Consider the following 27416-nt stretch of genomic DNA (forward strand, 5'->3'; position numbering starts at 1 on the left):
AGAAAAATAGATATTGGTAGTTTATTTACTATAATTATAATAATGTCTCAAAAGCAGACAGTAAAATGAGCAGCGTACTGATCAGAACACTTATAACATACAATCAACCAGATTCAAAACACATAAATCATATCACATGACGAAAACCTGTTCTAGAGATAAACCTGTGTAGTGCATATGTGGGCTCTGTTCAAAGCCAAACTGAGCTGCCTACCTAGATAGCATTTTTTGGGCAGTCTCCCAGATGGCAAGTGCACAAAACCACTCTAAAACCACCAAACCTGTGAAAAACTTTTCAGATCAGTCACTAAATGAGGTTACAGTTCAGTTATGATTCAAATGCACGGTTTGGAAGAGAGCCGTGTTGTTTAGATGTAATCAAATTATAAAATATTAATACAATAATCTTTCAACCCCAATGGACCAATCTCACTTTCTCTCAAAGACTTGGTTGAGTGTCACAGCCCAAAAACTCCAGTCGCAGGGCAATATCGTTGACCCAGCCTTTTGGGTGAATCCGTATAAAGCGAGTGAATAAGGGAGGGTCAAACACGCTCAGCGCCTCCTCATCATGCTCGCTGTTTCCCTCAAAGATCTACATTAGGATAAATAAGAAACAAAACACCATAGATATAAATAGGTGTCTTATGAAACCCATCAAGAACATGTTCAGTTTATATTTCATCCCAAAATCAAATGTTTTGGGGCAAAATCTATTCTGTATCAATGAATACACACAAATAAACCAGTACCTTTTCATTGTCGCTGCCCTGCTCTTTCACACTGGTCCATTTGTGTCCGTCATTGCTAACAGAGACAGTAAATTCAGTGACTATCATTGGTTTCAGGACGGATCGGGCCCCCTGTGTAACCACCCCGGTCACTCTCTTCACAGAGAGAAAGTCCACCTGTAACCACTCATGAGGGTTGTTAGTCTGTAGAACCAGAAAAGAAGAGGGGGAAGACAGAGAGAGACAAAATATAAGATGATCAGTTCAACAATTTCTTACATAACACTCATGTGCAGAATGAATGTGCTTAAGTCTACAAAAACAAATGGTTTGCAAAAGGCAATCAGGGTCAGTGTAGAGTGTTATTGTTAAGGAATTTCTGTGTTTATTTTTTTACTGCTGTTTTACCAGTAATGTGAATAATGCATCGCATTGTGTAGTGTTTGTATGGAAGCTTGGTTTTGCCGCTGAATAAAAAAATTAAAAAGGTACTTGCGACTTTTTATCTCCAAAACAAACTTTTTCTCTAAATTGCATGAGATAAACTTGAAATTCTGACTTTTTTCTCAGAATTATGAGATATAAACTCGCAAATCAGACTTTTTCTCAGAACTGTGTGATACAAACTTGAAGTTCTGACTTTTTTCTCAATTTCGTGATACAAACTGGAAATTCTGAGTTTTTTCCTCAGAATTAAGATATAAACTTAAAATTCTGACTTTTTTCTCAATTTCGTGATACAAACTGGAAATTCTGAGTTTTTTCCTCAGAATTAAGATATAAACTTAAAATTCTGACTTTTTTCTCAGAATTGCATAATACAAACTCAAAATTCAGATTTTCTTTCTCAGAATTATGAGACATAAACTTAAAATTTTGACTTTTTTCTTTAGAATTAAGATACAAACTTAAAATTCAGACTTTTTTCTCAGAATTTCAGTGATTAAAAACTCGAAATTCGGTCTTTTTTCTCAATTGTGCGATACAAACTTGAAGTTCTGAGTTTTTTCCTCAGAATTAAGTTATAAACTCAAAATTCAGATTTTCTTTCTCAGAATTATGAGACATAAACTTAAAATTCTGACTTTTTTCCTCAGAATTAAGATACAAACTTAAAATTCTGACTTTTTTCCTCAGAACTGAGATATAAACTCAAAATTCCGACTTTTTTCTCAGAATTTTAGTGATTAAAAACTCGAAATTCTGACTTTTTTCTCAATTGCATGATACAAACTTAAAATTCTGACTTTTTTCTCAGAAATGTGAGATATAAATTCACAATTTTGAATTGTAAAGTCAGAAATGTGAGATATAAACTTGCAATTCTGACTTTTTTCTCAGAAATGCGTGATACAAACTTGAAATTCTGACTTTTTTTCTCAAAATTGTGAGATATAAACACAAAATTCTGACTTTTTTCTTAGAATCGCATGATGCAAACTTAAAATTCTGACTTTTTCTCAGAAATATGAGATATAAATTCACAATTTTGAATTATAAAGTCAGAAATGTGAGATATAAACTTGCAATTCTGACTTTTTTCTCAGAACTGCGTGATACAAACTTGAAATTCTGACTTTTTTCCTCAGAATTGATATAAACTCTTGTGATATTTCTCTTTTATTTATTAATTGTAGATTTATAGCACGCAATTCTGACTATAAAACTCGCAATTCTAACTTTTTTTTAGAACTGAGATATAAACTCAGAATTGTGAGTTTGTGTCACGCAATTGCAGAACCCCCCCTCCCCACCCTCCCACCCCCGAATTGTGAGATAAAAACTCACAATTGTATTCAGTGGTGGAAACAGGCTTCCACATGTTTGAGGTGTTAAAGGAAACTGACTTGTACAATTCATTTGTAAGCATTTTGCTTTCAAAGAAATCACACTTCACCTTTAAGAAGCACAGATTTCTGCAGGTATAAATTTAAAGTTGCAAATGCAATGCAAAGCTGAATTGCATGTGATCTAAATCTCTCTAATTAACTCATAAATCTACCTGACTGACATCACTTGGCTCTCTGTGCATCTCGCTCAAAGAGGAAGTAGAAAGAACAATAACTTAAAAACTGTGAAAAGAGTGAGACAATGGAGGGATCACCTCACTTTCACACAGACAGACAGGATAGAGGAAACACTCTCACAATGGGTTTATAAAACACACACAGTGTAGAGAGTAAATTCTCTAAGAACAGCATATAGTGATTGATAGATAGATAGTAAGATGGGTGCATGGATGGACAGATACCTTGGGTCTCCATGCATTTGCTCGTCCCTCCTGGTGAAGTCTAGCGAGGTCGGGACTCCAGGACAGTAACCACTTGTTTAAGAAGGAGGAGGCGCTGATGCTACTGCTGGGAATCAACCTGCGCTCCATTCCCAATGGCATAGAACAACCTGACAAACACACAAACAAATTTTTACTTTTTATAATAAATTTACATTTTTGATATTTCATTTATCCTGTTTTTTTTTTTTTTTCAAATAACAAAAATGTTCTTCTTATGGTTTTAATTTCTATAATAACCCTGGTTTGAAAAGCATATTAGCCTGAAAAACATTTATACTGCCAGGGCCTTGTTCTGGAGAAGTGATGTGATGAAATATTCATTATTCAGCTCTTTCAATTAAAAGAAACTTTTTGACTCAGACTTTTCTCTGAAGCTTTGGATGTTGCTATTGATGCCTGAAAGAATAAAAGGTGTTGACAAGCAAGAGAGTAAACAAGGAACGCTGTAGTTACAAAGCTTTGAAGCTTAAATGAAAGTAGGAAGTTTCTTTCTGATGCTACAGCAGGATGACAGATGCTCATGAACTAACAAAAATCATCTAGAGCTTTCAGATTTCCATTTTTAAATAGCTGTATGCTGATAAAAATGCCATACGGATGCAAACAAGAAATATACTTCGTAAAGACTTTGCTTCAGTGTCTTGTCATTTGAATAGTTTCTAGTTGATGAATTGTTTAGATTTCTCATCTATTGCGTCTTTGTCTTTTCCGACAAAAAAAAGTGCTGTCATCAATCTGCATGTGTTTAGACTCACTATTGAGGTCACATCCCAGCAGCTCAATCCTCAGCGTGGGCTGCTTCTGAAAAGTCAGTGGGTGAATTCGAATGTAGCGACCCATGATGGGTGGAGAAAACAAGTTCTCCTTTATTCTGGAACCGTCCATGTTTCCATTGAAGGTCTGATCAATTAAACAAGAAAACAGATGTGAATGAATGGCGAAACCACGAAAGATACAAAAATAACACTTCTTTTGAAATCAAAGCAAATCAGTTTCACTGAATCGTAGGAGTGAGTTTCATCATATGCAAGGGATAGTTCACCCAAAAATGAAAATTACCCCATGATATACTCACCCTCAAGGCATCCTAGCTGTAAATGACTTTCTTCTTTCAAACAAACACAATCAGAGTTGCATTAAAAATGTCTTGGCTTTGCCAAGCTTTGTAATGGCAGTAAACAGCTGTTGAGGTTTTTTGAAGTCCAAAAAAGTGCATCCACCCGTTATAAAAAGTACTTCACACAGTTCTGGGGGCTTAATAAAGGCCTTCTGAAGGGAATCGATGCAAAAAACATCCATATTTACAACCTAATAAAGCGTAATATCTTTTGCGTCCACTAATTGTCGCATGTGCGTTCACGAGAGAGCAGATGGCGTAGGACTTAGGCGTGCGTAAGCTCCGGTGAGAATATGCTAGTTTCTCGAGAACCAAGATTGGTTTAGATTGGAAAACCAGTCTTCTCTAGGCTTATATCGAAATTCTTCAACATTATTCTTTAAAAATCTTCATTTTGGACTTCTAATTTGTGACTAGTGTTTTGTTATGTTTTGTTCTCTCCTTTGCGTTTCTGCATTTTTACGTCATTTGCTGGAATGCCAGTCTCTCAGACGAGTTAGTGGAAGCTAAAGATTACAGTTTATAAAGTTTCAAATATGCATATTTTTCTTACACAAATGCATCAATTCACTTCATAAGGCCTTTATTAACACCCTGGAGCTGTGTTGAGTACTTTTTATGATGGATGGATGCACTTTATTGGACTTCAAATTCTCAACACCCATTCAGTGCCATTATAAAGCTTGAAAGAGCCAGGATATTTTTTTATATAATTCTGATTGTATTCATCTGAAAGGAGAAGGTCATATACACCTAGGATGGCTTGACGGTGAGTAAATAATGGGGCAATTTTTTTTTATTTTTTATTTACTATGCCTTAAAGATTGCAAGGTTTAATGCGTGGAAGATTTAGAGAGGGTTTGTGGCTCTTTAGAGTTTTTCTTAAAATAGCTCCTAATATATGATTATCACCATAAAGTGATATGGTTTATTTTGGTAATTTCTAGAAGATTCAATAAGAGTGTGATATATGTTAACATATCTTTGTGTATCATCATATATTTCATATGTAAAGATATTAGGCAATCATAAATTATGTTACATATATAAATCAAGTGCAATGATTAAATAATGAAAGAGGTAAAAGACATTATATTTTGCATGAAGAAAATCTAGTAGAAAGTCTATTAGTCCATTACGATTGTGTGTAATGTGTAATTTTCCATTATTTTCCATCCCAAATTCTTTTTGATATTAGTCATTTTATTTTTTGAGCTGTGATGGTGCTACCTATTGGCTTGATTTTCTTTGAGTAAATTATAATTTCTTATTTCTTCCTTTGACTTTGATGTGAAATAGTCTCACACATTCCTGACAGGTCTTGTGAGATTTACTCTAAAAACACAGAAGTAAAAACGCTGAAGGTGGTCATTATGTTAAAAATAAATAACGGTGAAAAAATACGAGAACTTTATAACATTAGTAAATAACTGATTTAAACAAGTTGACTACCAGAACAAAAATTGACTGATAATTTACTCACCCCCAAGATGTTCATGACTTTCTTTCTTCAGTCTTAAAGAAACAGTTTTTAAGGAAAACATTTCAGGATTTTTCTCCGTTTAGTGGACTTCTATGGTGCCCCGAGTTTGAACTTCCAAAATGTAGTTTAAATGCGGCTTCAAACGATCCCAAATGTGGTTGTAAATTATCCCAGCCATGGAAGAATGGTCTTATCTAGCGAAACGATTGGTTATTTAAACAAATACAATTTATATACCTTTTATCCTCAAATGCTCATCTTGTCTTGCTCTGCCTGAACTCTGAGCAAGACAATGCTCAAAAACTTCCATCTCATTTTGTCCCTCAACTTCAAAATCATCCTACATTTCTGATTTACTTTTTTTGTTAAGGGTATTGTACTGCTGCAGTGATGTAGAGTGATTTTGAAATGACTTTTTTAAGTTGAGGGAGAAAATAAGAAGGGAGTTTTTTTTCAACATACCCTAACTGTCTTGAAAAACTGACTTCAGGCAGAGCAAGACAAGACGAGTGTTTGAGGTTAAAAAGTATATAAATTGTAATAAAAAAAAGATAGTTTCACTAGATAAGACCCTTCTTCCTTGGCTGGGATTGTTTACAACCGCATTTGGGATCGTTTGAAGCCGCATTTAAACCGCATTTTGGAAGTTCAAACTCGGGGGCACCATAGAAGTCCATTATATAGAGAAAAATCCTGATTTTTTTTCTCTCAAAAAAAAAAATTTCTTTACAACTGATGAAAGAAAGACATGAACATCTTCTAGGATGTAGCATCTTGTAGCTCATTTAAATCACTTAAGTTCAGAGAAATTGAGATGTTGGTACTTACGTAAGATGACTTTGTACTGTTTCCTCGGTAGATAGTCCAGTTTTCCTGGTCCATGCTGTAACTGATGGTGTACAGGATAGTGAAATACTCGCTAAAACCCATCGAAGTCTTTGCACCCTGTGTCTGAATGCCGTGAAGAAGCATGGGCATCAACAGATCCACCTAAAACACACATACAGTAACAAAGAGAATAGATAAGGAAGGTTGTCTTATTCTGTTTATACCAATGGATTTGTGCTTATTTATAGCAATGGAGCAAGTTGTGCAGTGCTAAAAATAACATTCACAACAGAAATTTAAATTAAGATTAAGATGTTATAAATATCCAGGCCTTTCCAGGAATTGCTCTATCATATGAACCCTGCTAAAAATAGTGAATTGTTTTTTATCCTACACCTTTTCCAGACACTATTGAATCAAAGGTTAAATAAAAAAATTTTCTGCACAACCCTATTTATAGTATTTAAAAGTACTTCCCACTTTATCGTAACTGATAGTGGAAGTATAATGTGTCATGACTGGTTGACTGTGGTGCAAAGAGTCACTATTGTCTGTGACACGTTGTGAGATACAAGCCACAAATAAATCATAGTGTGTTAACTATAAAAATGAGTCATCACAGTCCATGACCGTCATGAATGGTCAGCATTAAGCACAGTTCCTTAAAAAATGAGCCAGAGAACAGCATGTTACATCTGCAAACAAAAGATTTATTTTACCTGGAGCCAGGAGTCTGTGCTGCTGCCCATCCAGGCATTAATAGATCCAGATAACTCAAGTCTGGCTAAACTTGGCTTCCAGTCACCTGTAAGAGAAATATGGTTTCAAGAGTTAAAATAAATATGGAAATATTTTATTGAAAACAAGATTTAAATCCTAATAATAGCACATCTTTCAATACAAGAAGAGTGGGACACAATCAAATCCACTGTACATATTAGACATTTGAATATGTTTATTGTAGTATTATTTTGTGGTTTTTATATTGAATTTTGTTGCTCTTACCAGGGTTTTTATAGCTAACTAAAACTAGACCCATCGTTTTTTTTTTTTTTTTTCATTATTTGAAAGAAAATAAATCACAAAAACACAACAAATAAAATTAAAGTCAAAATATACAATACAGAATGTAAAAATAAAATTAATTTTTTTGCAATTGCAATTCAGCATATTACAGGACTTTCAAGGACTTTTCAAACACTACTATTTAGAATTCCAAGGACTTCAATCGGAGATTATCAAACAATGTCTATAAATATTAAGGGATTTCTGTATATTTTCTTTCTTCCTTTCTTCTTTGTTTTGTTTTTTATAACTGCACTGCTGTTTTCTACTGTTTAAAAAAGAAAAAATATGAAAAAAAAAAAGATTCGGGAAGTCGCTCCGAAATCCTGATCTGAAACAAATGATTTGCCATACACGCTTCGAAGTCCCAATATGAATCAAATGATTTGTTCTCCGCACTCTGAAGTTCAAATCTAAATCAAACGATTTGCAAATTCGTTCCGAAGTTCCAATTTTTGTAGAGCGTGAAGCGAATCATTTCATTTGATTCATTCATTTCGCAAAATGATTTATGAACCCATTCTAGGCTAAATTAAATGATTTGCGATGTGCGCTCCGAAGTTCCGATCTGAATCAATTGATTCATGATACGCAGTTTGAAGTCCCAATTTGAATCGAATGATTTGCAAACCTGCTCTGAAGTTCCGATCTTCAGAGCGTGTATCAAGAATCATTTAATTTGAATCATTCATTTTGCAAAATGATTTATGAGCCATTCTGGGCTAAATCAAATGATTCGTCATACACTCTCCTAAATGATTTGTGAACCCTTAACAAAGTTCCAGTATGAAAAGTTACGATCTAAATCAAATGTTTCATGAAAAGCAATTGAAAGGATTTGCGAAAATTCTCCAAAGTTCCGATCTTCAGAGCGTGTATCAAGAATCATTTGATTTGAATCATTCAGTTACACTTCAAAAAATGCTTTTCTTACTTAGATTTTTTGTCTTGTTTCAAGCCAAAATATCTAAAAATTCTTGAATCAGGGAGGATTTTCTAGTTCTTTAAGTAAAAATAATTGTCTTGTTTTTAATAAAAACAAGACAAAATTAAGTGAGTTTTTGCTTTAAAACAAGCAAAATAATATGCCAATGGGGTAAGAAAAATAATCTAGTTGTCTGCTTGAAATAAGATTTTTTTTCTCATCAAATGATATGTGATATGCGAAGTTCCCATCTAAATCAAATGATTCATGATAAGCAATTTAAAGTCCCAATCTGAATCAAATGATTTGCGAACCTGCTCCGAAGTTCTGATCTTCAGAGTGTGTATCAAGAATCATTTGATTTGAATCATTCATTTCGTGAAATGATTTACAAACCCATTTTGGGCTAAATTAAATGATTCATGATACTATTTGAAGTCCCGATTGGAAACAAATGATTCGCGATATGTGAGTTTCGAAAAGCTAAGTTTCACCGATCACTATGTGAAAAAAAATGAAGAGCTCTTTTAATTTGATCTGGTTTTTGCTAGTGAATTACCTGAAATGAACGATCAAAGTCACAAGTTTGATTGAGTTGGAGTGGTTCTATATTAAATGACTCGATTGAAATGGTTCATCTGTTCCTCTTTTCGCATCTTCAGCCATGTTCACACGACATTGTCAGTACTACTACTAACTTATCTCACTAGTTTTCTGACATAAACTGAATTAAGCGAAAAGGGTATGAAGTTTTTTTTTTAATTGTGTGAATTTTGTAGATACATTGTTTTTCAATAATTTAAGCACTTTTCAAGTACCTCTTCAGGAATATTGTTATTTTCAAGGGTTTTCCAGGCCTTAAGTCAATTCAAGTACTTCAAGTACTTTAAGCACCTTGTACAAACTCTGATATTAAAATGATTTCTGAAGGACCATGTGACAATAAAGCCTAGAGTAATGATGCTGTAATGAAAATTCAGCTTTAAAGTCTAATTCAGCATTTTAACAAATCTATAGTAGTATATCAATGATATTCTCTTACCAAAGTGGTCAGAGGCTGTTATTTGCTTGTTTTCAATCCATCCCGACTGCATTCCTAATGGCTGAAGGCATCCTGTTAAACAAAATCAGTCAGTTTCGGGTGCCCTCTAACTATAAAGTGACTCAAAACATGACATCAGAAATAAAATCCCAAGAGAGATCCGTGACAGTGTCCCATGAAGGAAGAGAGTTAAAGCTCTTACGTGGGTTGTAGACCAGCAGCTTGGCCCTCATGCCTGCCATCTGATGTTCTCCTATAGTGCACTCTATTAACCAGGTGCCTACGATGGCTGGCCTCATCTCAACCGTCCCAAAAACTCCTGCCAAATTATTACCACAAAAATATTAAACTGTAATATTGCAAAAACTGTTTTCAATACTGATAATAATATTATAAATTGAGCACCAACAATAGATCAGCAAATGAACATATTAGCATGATTTTGAATAAAATAGTAAAAAAGTAGATGCAAGCAAAATCTTAATAAGTAAATATAACCCTTCTTATTTAATTATATATTATATGCTGCTTCAGTAGTGGCAAATTTGGGGAGAGGACAAATATTCCAATATGAGAATTAACTGCACAATCACAAAAATGTGTACCTTAGATATTATACAATTTACATATATACAAAATTTGTTTCCAACTCTGATTTTGAACCAATTCTGTGAATGGCCCATATATGTTATATTTAATGAATTGTGATTTGGGTTTTGCGTATAGTTTACCAGGATAGAGATTGAAAACTCCCATGCGATGTTCCTGATTATTTCCAACTCCAAATGGCAGTCCGTGGAAGTGTACGGCGTGAAACTCTCCTTGACTCCCAACATTGAGGAGGTGCCAGCGAGCCGTCTGGTACTGTTGAACTGTCAGGCCCGGAAGCGTCTCTGACACATAGCCATTAATAGCTACAAGTACCAATAAAACAACACAACACAATAATTATGGCTATTATTACATTTACTAATTTCTCTCCTAATACCCCAAAGTTATAGGTTCAATTCCTAGGGAATGCATACCTTGTATATAAAATGTATTCTGCTTTGGATAAAATCATCTGCCAAAGGCTTGCATGTAAATATACATGAGTCAGTGATTTTCCAAATTGTGTTTATATTTAGAAAAACTGGGTGTTTGGAACATTGGCAATTAGCTGAATTAGTTCAGCATGTTACATTATACGTCCTGTTTCTTGTACTAAGTCATGGTAACGGGAAAGTGTTTGCGTGCAACCAAATGACATAAGTTACACAATGACAGGCAAAAACACACGCGCCCATTTGGTGTTATTAGCGTTGTCATAGAAACAAATCATTTTTGACGCAGAACATAAACGGATCATTTCATAAGAGATGAATGCCGTGTTAACCATAATTTATGAAGATGTACCGGCGAACTTGTTGCTCGTCTCGAACCACGGGTCGTCTACTTTGGCCTGGCAGGGTGGGGTGCAGAACTTCCTGATGTTGTAATCGAGGTACCAGCTCTTTCTTTCATCAAAGGTGGTGAAGAGAAGGAAGAAATCGGACACGTCAGGCTGAAGCAAGACGCGTGGACGGAGGGTACCAGGGCGACATATCATCACCGGACCGATTAAACCAGAGTTTATGTCCTTCTCCTGGTGGACGCAAGAGGAATACAGATGTTATTTAAGTTTACATTAATGTTAAAAAGTGACTTGCATAGCATTCAAGCTTCATCTGTTCTCTGGGAATTGTTTAAGTGTCATATTTGGTGAGAATTTGGTGCTCATACTCTCATATTTGGTTTTCTAAAAAATGATTTATGGATAATAGGGCTGGGTTTTGACACAAATTTCAGAATTCAATTATATTCTGATTCACAAGCTTGTGATTCACTGAATATGTATAATTTGGATATATATCAGATAAGGACATGCCAAATTTTCTCCCCGTTCAAAAGTTTACACACACACACACACACACACACACTGGATTCTTAATTATGTGTTATTACCTGAATGATCCAAAGCTGTGTTTTTTCTCCTTTGGTAATAGTTTTTTATGAGTCCCTTGTTTGTCCTGAACAGTCAAACTGCCTGCTGTTTTTATCAGAATAACCCTTCAGGTCCCGTAAATTCTTTGGTTTTTCAACATTTTTGTGTATTTAAACCCTTTTCAACAATGACTATATGATTTTGAGATCCATTTTTTCACACTGAGGACAACTGAGGGACTCATATGCAACTATTACAGAAGGTTCAGACGCTCACTGATGCTCCAGAGGGAAACATAATGCATTAAGAGCTGGGGGGTGAAAACTTTTTGAATTTAAAGATCAGGGTAAATGTAATTTATTTTGTCTTCTGGGAAACATGTAAGTATCTTCTGTAGCTTCTGAATGGCAGTACTAAATGAAAAAAAATATTCAATTTAGGCAAATGTACACATCTTCATTCTGTTCAAAAGTTTTCACCCCCACCTCTTAATTTATTGTTTTTCTTTCTGAAGCATCAGTAAGCGTTTGAACCTTCTGTAATAGTTGCATATGGGTCCCGCAGTGTGAAAAGATGGGTTTTAAAATCATACAGTCATTGTTGTATGCAAGGTGTATGTAAACTTTTGACTTTCAACTGTATTTAGCAAAACGCTCCACTCTAGATTTAACTTTTCTAGCTGACTAATGAGTTAATGGTCACCGAATTTTCTTTTTTCTTTCAGAGGTAAATGTGAGGTTAGGTGGCATAAAAGCTGCTACAGTACTTCAATGTCTTTGCACGGTTAAAACACTGATTGGGCAATTACATATCGATTTCAGTAAGTTGTACTCTTTCTTTTAACATACCTTTGGATGGTTATTCATGTTTATTTGTGCTGAAACTGGTACAGCGATCTGTCACTCCACATTAAACAGTGACAAAATTATATTTTTTGTTCGAATATTGTAATGAAATGGACAGAATTTGAAATCGTAGACTTTGTTTTATACCAAAAGTAACAAAACACAAAGCTTATTGCGATTTACTGAATGTTAGCCACGCTAAAATGCCCCTTTCATTAACTGAAAATAGGCTAGACTAAACAATTATTGGGATTGATTCAATGCCACCAATATGGCCGATTGATTATGCATTATAAAAACACTCTATAGGGTCAAAGACAACATGAAAATCTACAACTTTTTTGCTTGTTGAACATTGATTTACCATGTTGACATTGGAGTAGTAGGCCCCAGCCTTGCAGTCAAACTCTGACGCTGAGGGACCCTGTCTTCTGGAGATTCTCCAGTTGTAAACCCTCTCCTCCCCTGGAGGAACCGGATCACCTGGTACTTCATCAGCCTTGGCGCCTTCTGGGCCCGCTCCAGGGCTAAAACTCCCCTGCGTCTTATCGTACACCCCATGCAAGTGGAAAGAGTACGGTCTGGATGCCAGGTTTTTGAAAACCACCTTGTGGGAAACAAATGCAAGAAATTAGCGTGTGATATGATAAAAGTGCGGCCTCATTTATACATTAAGCAGAGGCTTTTATCCAAAGTGACTTACAATAGAGCAGAAAAAGCAATTCGTCACAGAGCTAAGAATATTTGAAGTATGCATTACCACATTTATTAGATCATTACATTAGGAAATAAACTAAAGCAGGTTTGGAGATCACATTATTGAAATTTCCTCAAAATGTCATGGGCAGTTTTCTATTGTCATTGATGGTTAGATGTATAAATCATAGAGCTTTTTGTTGGCCAGCATGGCAAATTCGCATGACCAACTTGAACCTGTTGCAATCTTTGTAAAAAATCTTTCATCTTCACTTGAATTTCTATTGAAAGGACTGGATTTCACCTGTAAAACTTTGTCCAAACAACCGTAAATGTGACTGCGCTCCAAGAATGCAATAATTAGTTTAAGAGGCTTCTTTTAATAGCTCCTATTACTGAAGAAACTTACAGTAAGAACATCATTGATTTCTGCCTTCAACACAGGACCTAAAATGCCAAGGTGCGCGTCCAGTTCTCCTCGTTTGATTGGATGCTTGAAATCTCTGTCCTGATAGGCTCTGAATACCACTTTTTTATAGGCTGGGAAATACTTTCTCATTCCCCTCCGCATGTCTCTGTGGAAACATGAAAATATTATTATTAGAAACATTAGAAAATCTGCAAAATTGTCTACTAAAATGACCAAAAATGTGTTTGTGACACATCAGAATGGTTTGTTACCTTTGTTTAATGAGCTGAGCTGGTTTATTGACCCCATAATCCCACATGATTTCCTCTGCTGCAATGTAGTAACTTCTGAACCTTGATTCTGTGGACCTAATGCCAACATTATCTTCAACCTGATGAACTGAACCGAGAACGCTTCCTTCGTCGCCATAATCGTCATAATCACTTGCCAGTGATTTCCTGCCGTAGGTCTGGTTATCTGATGAATTTGACTCCAAAATGGATTCAAAATCTGGTTGAAACTTCTTTGGATCTTTGTAGTTATAGCTGTGAAGATTCAAACTTTCCTCCATCTTGTCCTGCTTTAGACCCGAACTTCCAGACTCTTCCAGAACTTCGTTGTTGCTCAGAACTTTTGCATCCACTTTGGTTATTTTGTTTTTGCGGACGCTCCAAAGCTCTCTTCGATTTCTCGCTTTCCCTGAGTTTGCCTCCATAGAGTCTTTTACAAGTTGGTTATTAGACAGGTTTTTGTCCTTAATAAGGAATTTTCTAAATAACTCATTTGTTGCATGTGTTTTATGTTCATTTTCATTTATCTGCATGCTTGCTACGTTCAAATTTTGATGTTCTTCTGGTAATTCTTTGTTTTCTTTCTCAGATTCGTGGAGGGACCTTTTCCGACGTTCCAATGAATTTCCGCCCATCTCCCCATCCAGTTGATCCAAAATATCCTGTGGAATACCACCCTGTGATAACGCATCCACATCTTTTTCCCGCTTTACGGGAATATATCTTATCTCACACACACGGTTTCTGTTTTGTCTCTCATTGTCTGAGCTCGCAGTTCTGTTTCGGCACACACGGACAGCGATAGTGCGGTTATTTTCCATTGTGCCTCGTGGAATCGGGAAGTTCTGGTCCATGAACTCGATGAATTCGTCATCGTAGTCTTCGTTGTCCACCACGGGTAGGACTCTTTCACAGTTAACAACCGTGTAGCGAACACTCATGCCTCGCTGTTTCAGAGACGTGTCAAATGCGCTGACCTCCCATTCACCTACAAAGTTCAAATATCAAACTTATGAACAAGGTATTAACAGGTTCCTGGTTCTTATTTTTGTCTTAATTTTCTTTCATTGATGACTTGCTCTGGTCCAAATAACAATTTTATGTTTGTAATGGTTTTAGTTGTAGTTAGTGATAAAAACCCTTCATCAAACCTTCATCTCATCCAACCAATATCTTGATCTCCAACGCTTACCTAGCATCTCCACTTCAGTGGTGACTGTGTCTCCAGTCATTGGGAAGAGCGTGAGGACAGTGCCATATGTTTTATCCCTCTCAAATGTATTTCCTGTGAAGTAGACTGACAGGAAGTTGTTTTGTATGCCAATGCTCGCCACATGCCAGAGTATGACATCTCCAACACACATCCTGAATTGTAGTTGGTTGAACATGAACCCGTTAACAGCTGAAACAGACAGAGAAAGTCTAAATAAAAATGCAATTTAACATGAAAAATAGATTAATCCCCTTTTCATGCAATTCAAGTACCCAAAGCAACCCCAGATTATCCAGTAATTTACATTCAGAGACTAAAAATAAGCACGTACTGTGCATGACATTTGAATTGTAGAAATCTGGATTATTGCGGTCAATCTTAGTTGGATCTTCACTGTTTCTTTTAATGTTCTCCTCAAAGTACCAGCTTTTGTTTTCATCAAACACAGTGAACAAGAGCTTCTTCTCTTTATCTGAAGTTACCTGTGAAAACATATAATTAATAATTACCATTCATTTATCAGACACACCAACATAGGCTCAATGGAAAAATGTGCCTCGAAAAACAAAAAAAAACGAACTGTTATGTAGGGCTGCCCTCGGCTAAATATTTTTCTGGTCAACTTGTAGTCGTTAATTTTAAGCATTAGTTGACTATTAGTCTCACATTTATTTATATACCATATAAATCATAATAATGAGCAATTAATTGCCTACATAGCCTAATACTGTAAGCGCACAACCGCATGAAAATTTGCTTGCCATAGTATGCCGGCAGATATAGAAAAATTATGTGTCAGGGAAAAACAGCAAGGAGACTGCATTAACGTTTTAACAATTTATTGATAAACTATTGCTTTCTGTTTTTCGACTTAAGAGATTAAATCGACGACACTGACTTTCATGTCTGTAAGGCAAGTTCACTTGGAGTTTAGAAGTTTTGCGCTCAAGTTCACAGAGATAGAAATGGCAGAAAGTGTATCATGTTTGCTTTCATTATTTTACAAAAGTGCAACGTTTTGTTGTTATTCTAAGTGCACACAAATAAACATAGAGTCTTTACAGATTCAAAAGATGCATTACTTTTATCTGTACGACCAAAAATGACTACGTTTACATGGACACCAGTAATCTAATTAATGACCTTATTCTGAATAAGACAATAATATGATTAAGCTGTTTACATGAGTTGCTTTTAAAATATTCCTTTCATGTTCCCGTTTTACATGTTATAGTACATAGATCGATTAATGACACACATCATTAGGTCCACACGCGACGCTATCAGTTCATCTTCGTTATAGACTTTTAGATGTTTCGGTGGCTCTGGACATATGCAACAATTTTTTTAGAATGTGTGATTTAAAATTTGCCGTGGTCGCATTTGTGCGAGTGCATGCTGTGCTGCTCCAAATCGTCTGCTCCATACAGCGAGCGTTTCAGAGGCAGTCAGTTTTTAGGGAAAAAAAAAAAAAAAAAACACGCAAGTCGAAAGCCAGTTTAGTTTTACTTTTTCTTTTTTTTTTCTTTTTGAAAACCCTGTTATCTTTGCCGTTTACCTCACATTACGCTTTAGAGGCTTTCTTTTATTTATTTTTTATTGATTGATTTGATTGCTCAGTGTTTGCGTGCCCTGTAATAAATTGTTTAGTCGGCATATAACACAGCATGTGATGGAGTCCATGCCTCGTCTTATTAGTTGTTGTTAATAAATGATATAAGCTGGTTTTATTTTATTGTTGTTATGCTGTTTAATTAAAAATAACAAATCCATCTTTTAAAAAATTGTTTTGATCTTAAAATTGATAGGTGTAGCCTATATATGTAAGCAAAACCAAGATCATGAATTCGATAGTAAAAGTGAAAAGCATACTAAGACATTCCAATAGCGGAAATCCCGTTCACAAAATTAAAATCACAAATAATACTTATGAAAAAGAACGGGTTAACTACGTTTCCATAAAACTATAAATTATGATAACAGACAAACCATTTATCAGCAATGAGCATTGATTAATCCCATGTTGTAGCAAAAAAATAAATAAATAAAAATGAAACCAAAGCATAAGCACGTGCGATCAACCCGTTACCCGTGTTTTCCCAAACTTCTACCCGTGAAAGTGCACTGGAAAGGCACTCAAACCCGTGAATTCCCACTCGTGAACTCGTACTAGATCGACGTACTCCCAGTTCTGATTTCTGAGGTGACATAGCCCGCGAAACAACAATAAAGCCTCTGGGGTGCGGTGTTTATGCAAGTGGCACACAGTGGAAAGATAGAGTGTAAGACAATATAACGTTGCAATCAAATTATTAATAATATAGCTAAAATTAATACATGCTTGGTGTGACTTGCCTGGAACGCTACAAAGTCCTGAGTCGTGGTTTGAAGACGTGATTTACGAGCTCAAAAACCTGCCTGGAACGCAGCATTAATGTGTATCCTGTCACAAAATGTGGCGAAAAGTCCTACACAAGGGGAATAGTCTGATTAAGGTGTGTACATGTCTTCCATAATGCGACTAAAATAGGAATACTCCACCTGTCTTAATTCGATTTGTGTTTACTCCGATTATGACTTTAGTCGGATTAAATTAATCAAAAATCTCAGTTTACATGGTTGCTTCTTAATCAGAGTATTGTCTTAATCGCGTTAAAATCGGAATATTGTTGTCCATGTAAACGTACTCAATGACAGAGTATTTTAAGAGCAAGTGAGCGCACCGGCGCCTCCATCTGTCATGGCGTGAGAACGCTACTATTCAGCTTCCACACTCTGCACAAACACTTGAATAGCGCACATTTTTCTTGGTTAACATTAGATTGAGCTGCCATGAAAAGTTGCTACTACATACATCTTTCAGATGAAAAGCCATATTTGAGGTCTGTGAATGATAGGTGAGTGTTTAGATGTCCTGACCGATGTACTATATTACCGAATAGATCAGCCGTTATTGATCTGTCCGTCACGGACTGCGTGACTTCGCCACTTCCTATGAATTTTTTTTTCTGAGACTTAGCGACTAATAAAATTTGGGTCGACCAAGCCTCTTCTCATCTCCTAAATGTTAGTTGACTATTAGGGCTAAATGTTAGTTGACTACTGTATAGCATGCAATTCATTACAGTTTCCAGCTGAAATGAATATTAGTGGCAGTTAAACACCAACAAGTTTTATTCTTTTTAATGCAAGTTATGATTATGAGGCTATTTTACTAATGAAGACTATTTTATGACCTCAAACACTTTTACCATATTGATCAATTTGAAAACTACTTCGCATAACCAGCTGTATATGTATGGCTTGTCTGCTATGGTAAACTTGCTCCGTAGTGCACCCGGGACAACATTGCACTTGTGATGCGAAGTGCTCAAGTATGAGGTCCGTGAAATACGACCCACGACTTAAGAGCTCAGAAACTTAAAGAAGCAAGCTAAAATGCGTTAATGTGATTTTAGCACCATTTACTGGATTTCACTTTGTAAGTGCGTAATGTCATTTTGCAGAAATTACACAATAGGCACGTTTTTCCAACAGATCTATATTTGAGTTTCTTCTCACCACTCTGCCTCTTTTGTCTAGAGACTGGGATTTGCAGATAATAAGGGGTCCCACCAGCCCAGACGCCACATCCCGGATGGGATCCACCATACTCTGGTATAAGCGTGTGAGGCATCGTGGGTCGGCTTCTGTGGGTGCATCTTCTGCTGTCAGTTTCCAGAGGTACATCATTATCTCACCCGGGGGAACGGCCAGGGAACGAAGGTCCACCTGTTTGTCTTCAGCCCACAAAGAAAGAAAAATAAGTTAAATCTGCATTCAGCTGGCTAGAATAACTTGACACTTGACAACAGGGTTATTAATGTTAACTAAAACTAAATCCATAAAACAACATGTTTGTTACTTAAAATAAAATAAACACTAACTGAAATAAAATAAAATAACATACTAATTACAAGGTAGGGCTGTCCCCGACTATGAATTTTCATAGTCGAATCAGAATTTTCGAATCTTTCTATAGTCGACCGATAGTCGAATCATCTTATGTGCGTGTGTGAATGGGTTGGGAGGGGCACGACACTATAGTCAGCAGGAGGGTAAAACTATTTTTATTTTATTTTATAAGCGACCAAAACTGCCTGCCAACTGACAGACAAACTTATTTAGGTTTAAATAAAAACACAGAACGCGTCTTTTAGTTCTAAAAACGCGAGGCGCACAGCACTGCCTTTTTTGGTGACTTTTAATGAAAGAGCAGTGTGCTGCGGTTTTTTTATGTTGCTAAGCAACGACCAAAACAGCTGTCCTGTCAGTCAATTCAAAGGATTATAGCGCGAGCGCTCTAACTTAGTTTTTTGCTGTTAAGTAAACTGTCATATTAGCAGAAACCCTAAATAATACAGCTCCGGGTTACCCACGATAGACACCAAAGGTTTCTCCTCCATTTCTTGCAGTCTCCGGACTTTTTAAGCAACGGTAAACTTTCGCCATCACAACAGAAGACCCGCATCTCCATTCATTCGATTGGACAATGGAAAAGAACGCGAATGACGTTGGGTGTTTTTCCGCTCAGAGTTGATTTTTTTTTTCAACTTCAGGCGCTCAGAGCGCTCCTGCAAAACGCGAGGCGCAGCAGCCGGGGGCGCATAAACAGGGCACAGAACGCTCACTGCCAACAGAAAACCATTCAAAAGAGGCGCCTCCAACTGCAAAAACGCGTCAAGATGGTCCTCATCTCGTCATGCATCAGAGAAAGTGAAAATTAAATTTGTCACAGGGGTGGTTGGAATTATTCACAAACACGTTAAAAATATTTACTGAACGCTTCTTTCTTTTCACTTTTGTTTTTACTGCATTATCATAATCAAAGGCTGTATATAACTTAATATAACCGTACAAAACCAGTAGTTCTGTGTGCAATTAGACATTGAGCACCCCCATATTGGCAAAATGGTATGATGCTCGTTTCACCCGCGAAGATTCGACTGTGAGATCGGTGGTCGAATCAGGCTCCGCATATCGATGCATCGAATCTTCGACTATTCGGGGACAGCCCTATTACAAGGTAACTAATAATACTAATAAATAATAAGCAAAACATCTTTTCACATTGAGGACAACTGAGGGACTCATATGCAACTATTAGAGAAGGTTCAAACACTCACTGATCCTTTAGATGGAAAAAAACATGCATTAAGAGCTGGGGAGTAAAAACTTCTTGAATTTAAAGAGCAGGGTAAATTTAACTTATTTTGTCTTCTGGGAAACATGTTATCTTATGTAGCTTCTGAAGGTCATGAAAAAATATGACATTTAGGCAAAATTTGAAAAATGTACACATCTTCATTCTGTTCAAAAGTTTTCACCCTGGCTCTTAATGCATTGTTTTTTCCTTCTGGAGCATCAGTGAGCGTTTAAACCTTCTGTAATAGTTGCATTTGAGCCCCTCAGTTGTCCTCAGTGTGAAAAGATGGATATCAAAATCACAGGGTCACTGTTGGAAAGGGTTTAAATTCACAAAAATGCTGAAAAACCAAAGCATTTGTGGGACTTGAAGGATTTTTCTGAAGAACAGCGGTCAGTTTAACTGTTCAGAACAAACAAGGGACTCATGAACAACTATTACTAAACAAACAAACAAAAAAAACAACTGTGAATCATTCAGGTAACAAACACAGTGTGTAAACTTTTGAATGGGATCATTTCTATAAATTCAACTATTATATATATGTATATAAACCTTTTTTTTATGTGTAATGTGAAAAAAAAACATGAAATGCAGTGATTCGTACCTTTGTTTGTGTTCTTCAAAGGCTGAACGCTGATCAGGCCATTTGGATAAATGTTGAATGCGCGACTGGCCATATTTTTAAAAACAATCTGATAAGATATACAGAAGAGTGAGTTTCAAAAAATTAAACAAATTTTTTACATCAAATTTAATTGTCAACACTTTAAAATTACTTTAATCGCTACATTTTTTTCTTTTTCGATAATCGTAACAATTCACTCGGATGTTCTTCACAGTATGGAAGGGTATGTCACTGCTTTGGGTGATCTCTTTAAATCTACATTTCTTACCTGAAACCTGTCTCCCACTTCCCCTCTGAGCTCTGGGCCCATCAGCATTTTGCCAGCGGTTTTCTTCACAGTGAAGGTCTTGTCTGTGTACTCCACGAAAGCCACTTTCTTATAAATGCTACCCAAGCGCTGAGGACCTTTTCTGAACCACTCAGATGCTGCTGCTGACGTTGATGAAGGCCTGAAGCATGAAAATCAGTATTAGATTCAGTCGGTTTCACATTATTCATCTCAAGGCATGCTCAGAGTCATACCGGTCGCCACTTTGAGACGAATAGTCCCAGTCCATCTCCTCTGCAGCGATGTAATGAACCCACACTTTAGGTCTTCCCTTGGCACTCGATCGAAGTACTGAAACAGGGCCTCCTTGCTTGAACACAATGGAGAACATGTTGTCTTCATCTTCCTCCTTATCATCTTCACGTATGACGTTTCGTTTGTCTGGGATCGGGGCCACCACAGGATCAGGACAGTCGTCAACGGTGAAGAACGCATTCATTCCAGCTAAGGAGAAGAGAGTTAAATCAAACATCAGTGATTTACACACTTATTCAATTACATTTCAAAGCAAACATCACTTTTTACTCCTTGCAAACATCAAAGTGCAAAGTGCGTATTTCTTAGGTCATCTTGACCTAAGTCTTTCCCCTTATTAAACAAACAACTTCTTATCTTGCCTGTCTGATGAGAGTGGATCTTGCAGGAGATCAAAAACTTCCCGGTAGCCGTCGGCTTCATCAGGGCTGTAGTGAAGGTCATGGGCGTCATCTCTACAGTTACCCGCTTATGATCAAACACCTTTAGCGTGTGTCCCTCAAATTGGATGCTGTGGATCTCTGGGCTTGAGCCAAGACCAATAAGATGCCAGGACACCACTGGACTTTTCTGGCACACGGTTAGACCTGATGAAACAACAATAACAGAATACATTTGAGAATTATTTGAGTTCTTTACACTAAGTAATCAAAAAGTATAACATTGCATATTGTTCACTGTGTAAATTAAATACATATCTCTTTTTATTAAACTTACAAAAGTGATTTAGTCAAGAGCAGTGATAGGTTTTTCTTGCTTTTGTTGTTTAATTAAGATGAATGACAGACTATTGATACCCCTGACACTGTAAAGCGCTTTGAGTGTCTAGAAAAGCGCTATATAAATGTAACAAATTATTATTATTATTATTACTATTGAATATTAGACTGCTGTCATTTTAAGAGCTGCCTGGATCCGATACATTACATGTTATGTTACACGTGTTTTTTTTTTTTCTCAGCTGTTTGCTTTCACTTAAGACCTAAATTACTGTGTTTACAAGAATACTTGCAAAGACAGGCATTTTGACACATGAATGTGTGTATTTACCCATTCAAGGCCTATAAAGCGGCTAAAATAACTTCAGTACTCTCACGCTCTATGAGCACCGTCTTCATGTGCATGCGCTCAGAAACAGCTGCTGATTGTTTCAATAGCTAAAAATCATGTTTTTAAACTGCAATGCTTAAAAATGCATGCAAACGATAGGTTTTTATGACCATGTCTCAAAGCAATGCCACATGACCATATAACCGCGATAGAGACGATAGTCCAAAATCTCTACCCGCTGACAAATTTCTACTGGTTAATTGTGTCTACCAGTATATCACCCATCCCTTTTTCAATTTTTTCCAATCAATAAAGCCTACTCTAAAATGTATTCTGTAAAGTGAAAAATCACATTTTCAACACTGTAATTATTTTCTAGGTTTTGTGAGGCTGATCGCACCTGGTAATGTTGAGTTGATGTATCCATTGATGGTGTGGAACTGGGTTGGACTGGATGTTTTCTTCAGTTTGTCTGCTCGGCCCACTTCCCGGTACCAACTTTTACTCTCATCAAAGACAGCAAGAAGCAAAACGAACTCCGGAGCCTTCCGCTGTCTCTCCTCGGTCAGAGCCTCTGAGATGTTAAAGGATGTGTCAAATATGTCATTGAGATTTTACTTGATATTTATGACAAATCCCACTGAGTCACACCTGTTTTACAGATCAGGAGAGTCCCGACGAGTCCGCTGTTGAGGTCTCGGACGATGTCCACCTGTGATGAGTAAATGTAGGTGAGACAGTCTGGATCTGATGTGGTTGGTCCGGAGTTGGGGGAAATGTCCCACACGTACTTGTAGTAACCACCAGGAGGCACTGCATCATCCACTCGCTCCTGAACAGAGCTGGAGTCCTCGTACCCCGCGCCTGCCATTGAAAAGCAGAAGGATGTTGAGGTTTATCTTTACACATTATGGGTTTTCAAACACATCAGGATATTGCTGTACATCTCAGGATATTGCTTTCGTTTTGTTGGGTAAGCCCGAACTTACTATATGCTGGTTTATGAGAAATCACATGTATTAGATGCACTATATGGAATGTATTAGTATTTCCAGTGTTACAAAACAAATACAGAATTCCAAAACAAGTCTATAATGATGTTTTTGAATTGTCTAAAGTTGGACCATGTACTGTAGAATTAAAGGGATAGTTCACTCAAACATTAAAATGCTTTCTGACCCTGCATAGACAGCAACAGAACTACCATGTTCAAGGTCCAGAAAGGTCGTAAGGACATTGTTAAAATAGTCCAATACTTTTTGTGTGCAAAGAAAACAAAAATAATGACTTTATTCAACAATTTCTTCTCTTCCGTTTCAGTCTTTGACATGCGTTCACGACATTACCACTGACCTGATGTCACATGGACTATTTTAATGATGTTCTTACTACCTTTCTGGGCCTTGAACGCGTCAGTTGCGTTGCCATCTATGCAGGATCAGAAAGCCCTCTTAATATCTTAATTTGTGTTCCAAAGATGAATAAAGTTTTCAAACCACATGAGGGTAAGTAATTAATGACAGAATGTTCATTTTTGGGTGAACTATCCCTTTAAATTATATAAATAAATTATATACATTCCAAAAAATCTTTGGTTCCCCAAAATGTTTCAATGAGCAATTCTTTAAAGAACCACTTTTAGAGCATTTTCATAATCTAAAGAACCTTTTTACACTATAAATAACCTTTTTTGGAATCGAAAGATATACTGAATTACAATTAGATGAATGCAAATTCCATTCTGTTAGATTTACCTTCCGATTGTTTCCAGTATGGAATGCCGATGGGAGAAATACTGAACGATTGTGATGCAAAGTTTTTGAAATGCACCACAACCCTGTCGTTCACCATTGTTCTGATAGTGGGACCTTGAATACCTGAAAAAAAAAATGTAATTAATTTTAAACTTCTCCATGTTTTTTTTTTTTTTTTTTCCTATGAGGTAGAGATTTTTAAGTTTATACTGACCAGCCCATGGAGGTTTGGACTTTGGTGTTGTAAAAGTGGAATCAGTGTATTCCGTATATACAGCCTTGATGTATTTCTGGACACCAGATGCAAATTTCCTGTTAGGAATTATGATGCTGTTACTAGACATATGTACAATATAGTGCAATGGAACATAATACAAAGCAGCTTTATTAAAGGGAACCATGGGTATTAAAACTTGTATGGTTTGATATAACATAAATGATGTCTCTTACTGAAATATGTAGTGGAAAACCCATGAAAGATTTATGTTATTTAAAAAATCCACATCGTTTTATACATATTTTGGACTATTGGGGTGCCATTTTGATCATGTAAATTGTTGCACTCAGTGAGCTACTGCCGATACCAGTTGCTATCTTTACCACAACACAACGATGGATATAAACATACACTCTTTAATATAAAAAGTGCTTTGAAAGGTTCTTCACAGCAATGCAAGAAGGACCATTTTTGGTTCCACAAAGAACCATTCAGTCAAGCCTTTTTATAATCTGAAGAACCTTCTTTCGCCACAAAGAACCTTTTGTGAAACAGAATTTTTTTTCATATGTTAAAGGTTCTTAATAGAAAATTTAGACAAAGAAGGTTGTTTTATGGCATTGTGAAGCACCTTTATTTTGAAGAGTGTAGGCTTAAACCAAATGTCGCACCATCAACTTTACAAACAAACAGTCTAAATTGCTCTGGATATTGCGTGAAATCCATGCTGAAAAATTTCTCCAGTGGCTGCAGCGTCATGGCAAGCATCAACATGAAATATGTAGAAAACCCACTAAATATTTACATTATTTGAAAATTCCACATTGTTTTATACATAAAACTGGTGCTACCTGTTGCTATTTTTACCACTTACATTGTTTGTAAGCTCTTTCAGTAGCTGTGGTCAACTAAAAGCCTCAAAGGCATCAGGGCTAAAGTGGAGAGAACAAAGATGCTGGTCTTTAGGAAGTTTTATTCATCCACAGGCATCTTCCTATTCGTTTCTCCACTTCTTTTCTCCACTTCACTGGGAAAGCAATGAAGACTTACATCGCCTTCTCTTATTGCCCTTTGACTGAAAATTACAACCAAAAAAACGCACAATGTGTCATCGTATCAGTATTTTATTTTCCATGTTGCTTATTCCGAGTTGCGGTAAAAATAGCAACAGGTTGCACCAGTAGTCCAAAATATGTATAAAACAATGTGGACTTTTTAAACAAATTATATAAATATTTAATAGGTTTTCTACATATTTCAGTAAGAGACCGCATTTACATTATATTAAGCCATACAAGTCCTACAAAACTAGGATTAGCAATTCATTGCTAAATATTTAAAGGAATAGTTCACCCAAAAATGGAAATAAAATGTACTCACCCTCAGGTCATTCAAGATAAAGAGTTTGTTTCTTCTTCAGAACAGATTTGGGCAAGTTTAATATTGCATCACTTGCTTGCTAATAGATCCTTCGGCAGTGAATGGGTGCCATCAGAATGAGGAATGAAACTCCAAACATCAGAATAATCCACAAGTAATCCACACTTGTGGATTATTGTGACTCTTTGGATTCATTTGGGCCAAAGGTGACAATTTAAAGTTAAAAAACACGTCTTGATTGACTGGATTGGTGTGGATTATTTGTGAATTATTGTGATGTTCTTATCAGCTGTTTGGACTCTCATTCTGACGGCACCCATTCACAGCAGAGGATCCATTGGTGAGCAAGAGATGTAATGCTACATTTCTCCAAACTCGTCCATATCTTGGATGACCTGATGGTATACATTTTCAGCTTTTTTTTTATTTTTATTTTTGGCTGAACTTTTCTTTTAATAATTACACATTGTGTTATCAAATTTTAGTACAACTTATAACAGAACATTTTGTCTTATAAAGCATTATGCATGGCTGCAAGAAACATGCTTATTCAGCAAATGATCTGCTGCGGTTTTACACTAATGGGTGTGAACTGTTATCACGCTCTGTTCTGTAAACACCAAATCAAAGCATGTTTGTTGTGACCGCATGTTCACTATTTATGATCTGAAAATCACTATGAGAATATGTTCTATATAAATAACAGGCATGCTTCTGATCACTAAAACAATCAATCAAACTCTGCATGCCACTTCTGTATCTAATTGCAAACTGTTCAACATTTGTTACGCTCTGTTTAACTATACAACTTGGAAGCATAATTGAAATTTGGACAGCCCTCAAAGTTTTTTTTTTTTTTTTTGTTGGACTGAGTCCATGTCAACTACTGAAAAGACCAAACACTTTCTCAAAGCTGTTTCCTGTCTATAATAACTAACCGATGAAATTATGCTTGATGGTCAGATTTCAGTTTGCTCTGATAAAACACTACTGTTTGAACACAGTAGTGTTTTGAGATCACTGTGTAGCAAAATTTCATAATAAAAGACATCTTTTATGTGTAACAATAACTGAAAAGTATGTATGTTATGTGTGTGTAATAATAAGAGTGCCCACCTCTGGTTTGCAGTAGGATCTGCTGTGTCTGTGAACACATATTCCCACTTAGTTTCAACCGCTGCGATGAAGAACTCCAAAGTCTTTGCCAGGACACAGGAGGACTTCAGACACACCGTGAGGGAGAGGAGGAACAGCACGACCTTCATCACTGGAGCACAAGTTCAATTCTCTGACTGAATGTGATGCTGAGATGCTGTCAGGACATATTTAACTGCACAGGAAAAGTGTTCAAGGAGGAGCCAAAAAGAGTGAGACAGAGAGAGAGCTTTCATGATAATCATGAGTAATGATGAGTGTTTGAGTCATAGAAAGAATGAAGCATGAAAGAAAGGATGAAAGTTTGCTGGGGGCACTACTTTGCAAATAGTATTTTTAGCTCTTTTTTTCTGAAAAGCAGATGCTTTGAGCAATAGTAATAGGTGCTTGTCCTAAAGTCCTAAACATTTACACTTAATGTTTAATTGCAATACCTACTATTTAAAGCACAGGCTCTTCCTGAACTAGAAACAAAATGGGATAAATGGCCAAAAAAAGAACCCAACTATATGCTGTGTTTTCTATCAATGCTGTGCTTTTTTTTTTGACTAAAACAACTCCAAC

The 27416-nt window shown here is 36.3% G+C and overlaps 1 protein-coding gene across 1 annotated transcript; it reads right to left on the reverse strand.

Moving 5' to 3' along the window:
* LOC141287974 (coagulation factor VIII-like) lies at positions 1–27275 on the reverse strand. Its single transcript, XM_073820097.1, has 25 exons — positions 26814–27275; positions 24315–24412; positions 24101–24223; positions 22998–23210; positions 22747–22920; positions 21659–21883; positions 21236–21485; positions 20982–21162; positions 20693–20780; positions 18462–18679; positions 15232–15382; positions 14880–15089; positions 13670–14675; positions 13398–13563; positions 12657–12899; positions 10880–11108; positions 10216–10398; positions 9687–9803; positions 9485–9556; positions 7172–7257; positions 6453–6614; positions 3780–3924; positions 2983–3131; positions 753–935; positions 1–595 (listed from the first exon to the last, which is right to left on the reverse strand). Exons 1-25 carry the CDS (start codon positions 26960–26962, stop codon positions 440–442), a joined length of 4977 nt encoding a protein of 1658 aa, XP_073676198.1. The 5' UTR covers positions 26963–27275; the 3' UTR covers positions 1–439.
* Positions 27276–27416: the final 141 nt, after the last annotated feature.

Source organism: Garra rufa, chromosome 16, assembly GCF_049309525.1.
Source record: "Garra rufa chromosome 16, GarRuf1.0, whole genome shotgun sequence".
Taxonomy (NCBI): domain Eukaryota; kingdom Metazoa; phylum Chordata; class Actinopteri; order Cypriniformes; family Cyprinidae; genus Garra; species Garra rufa.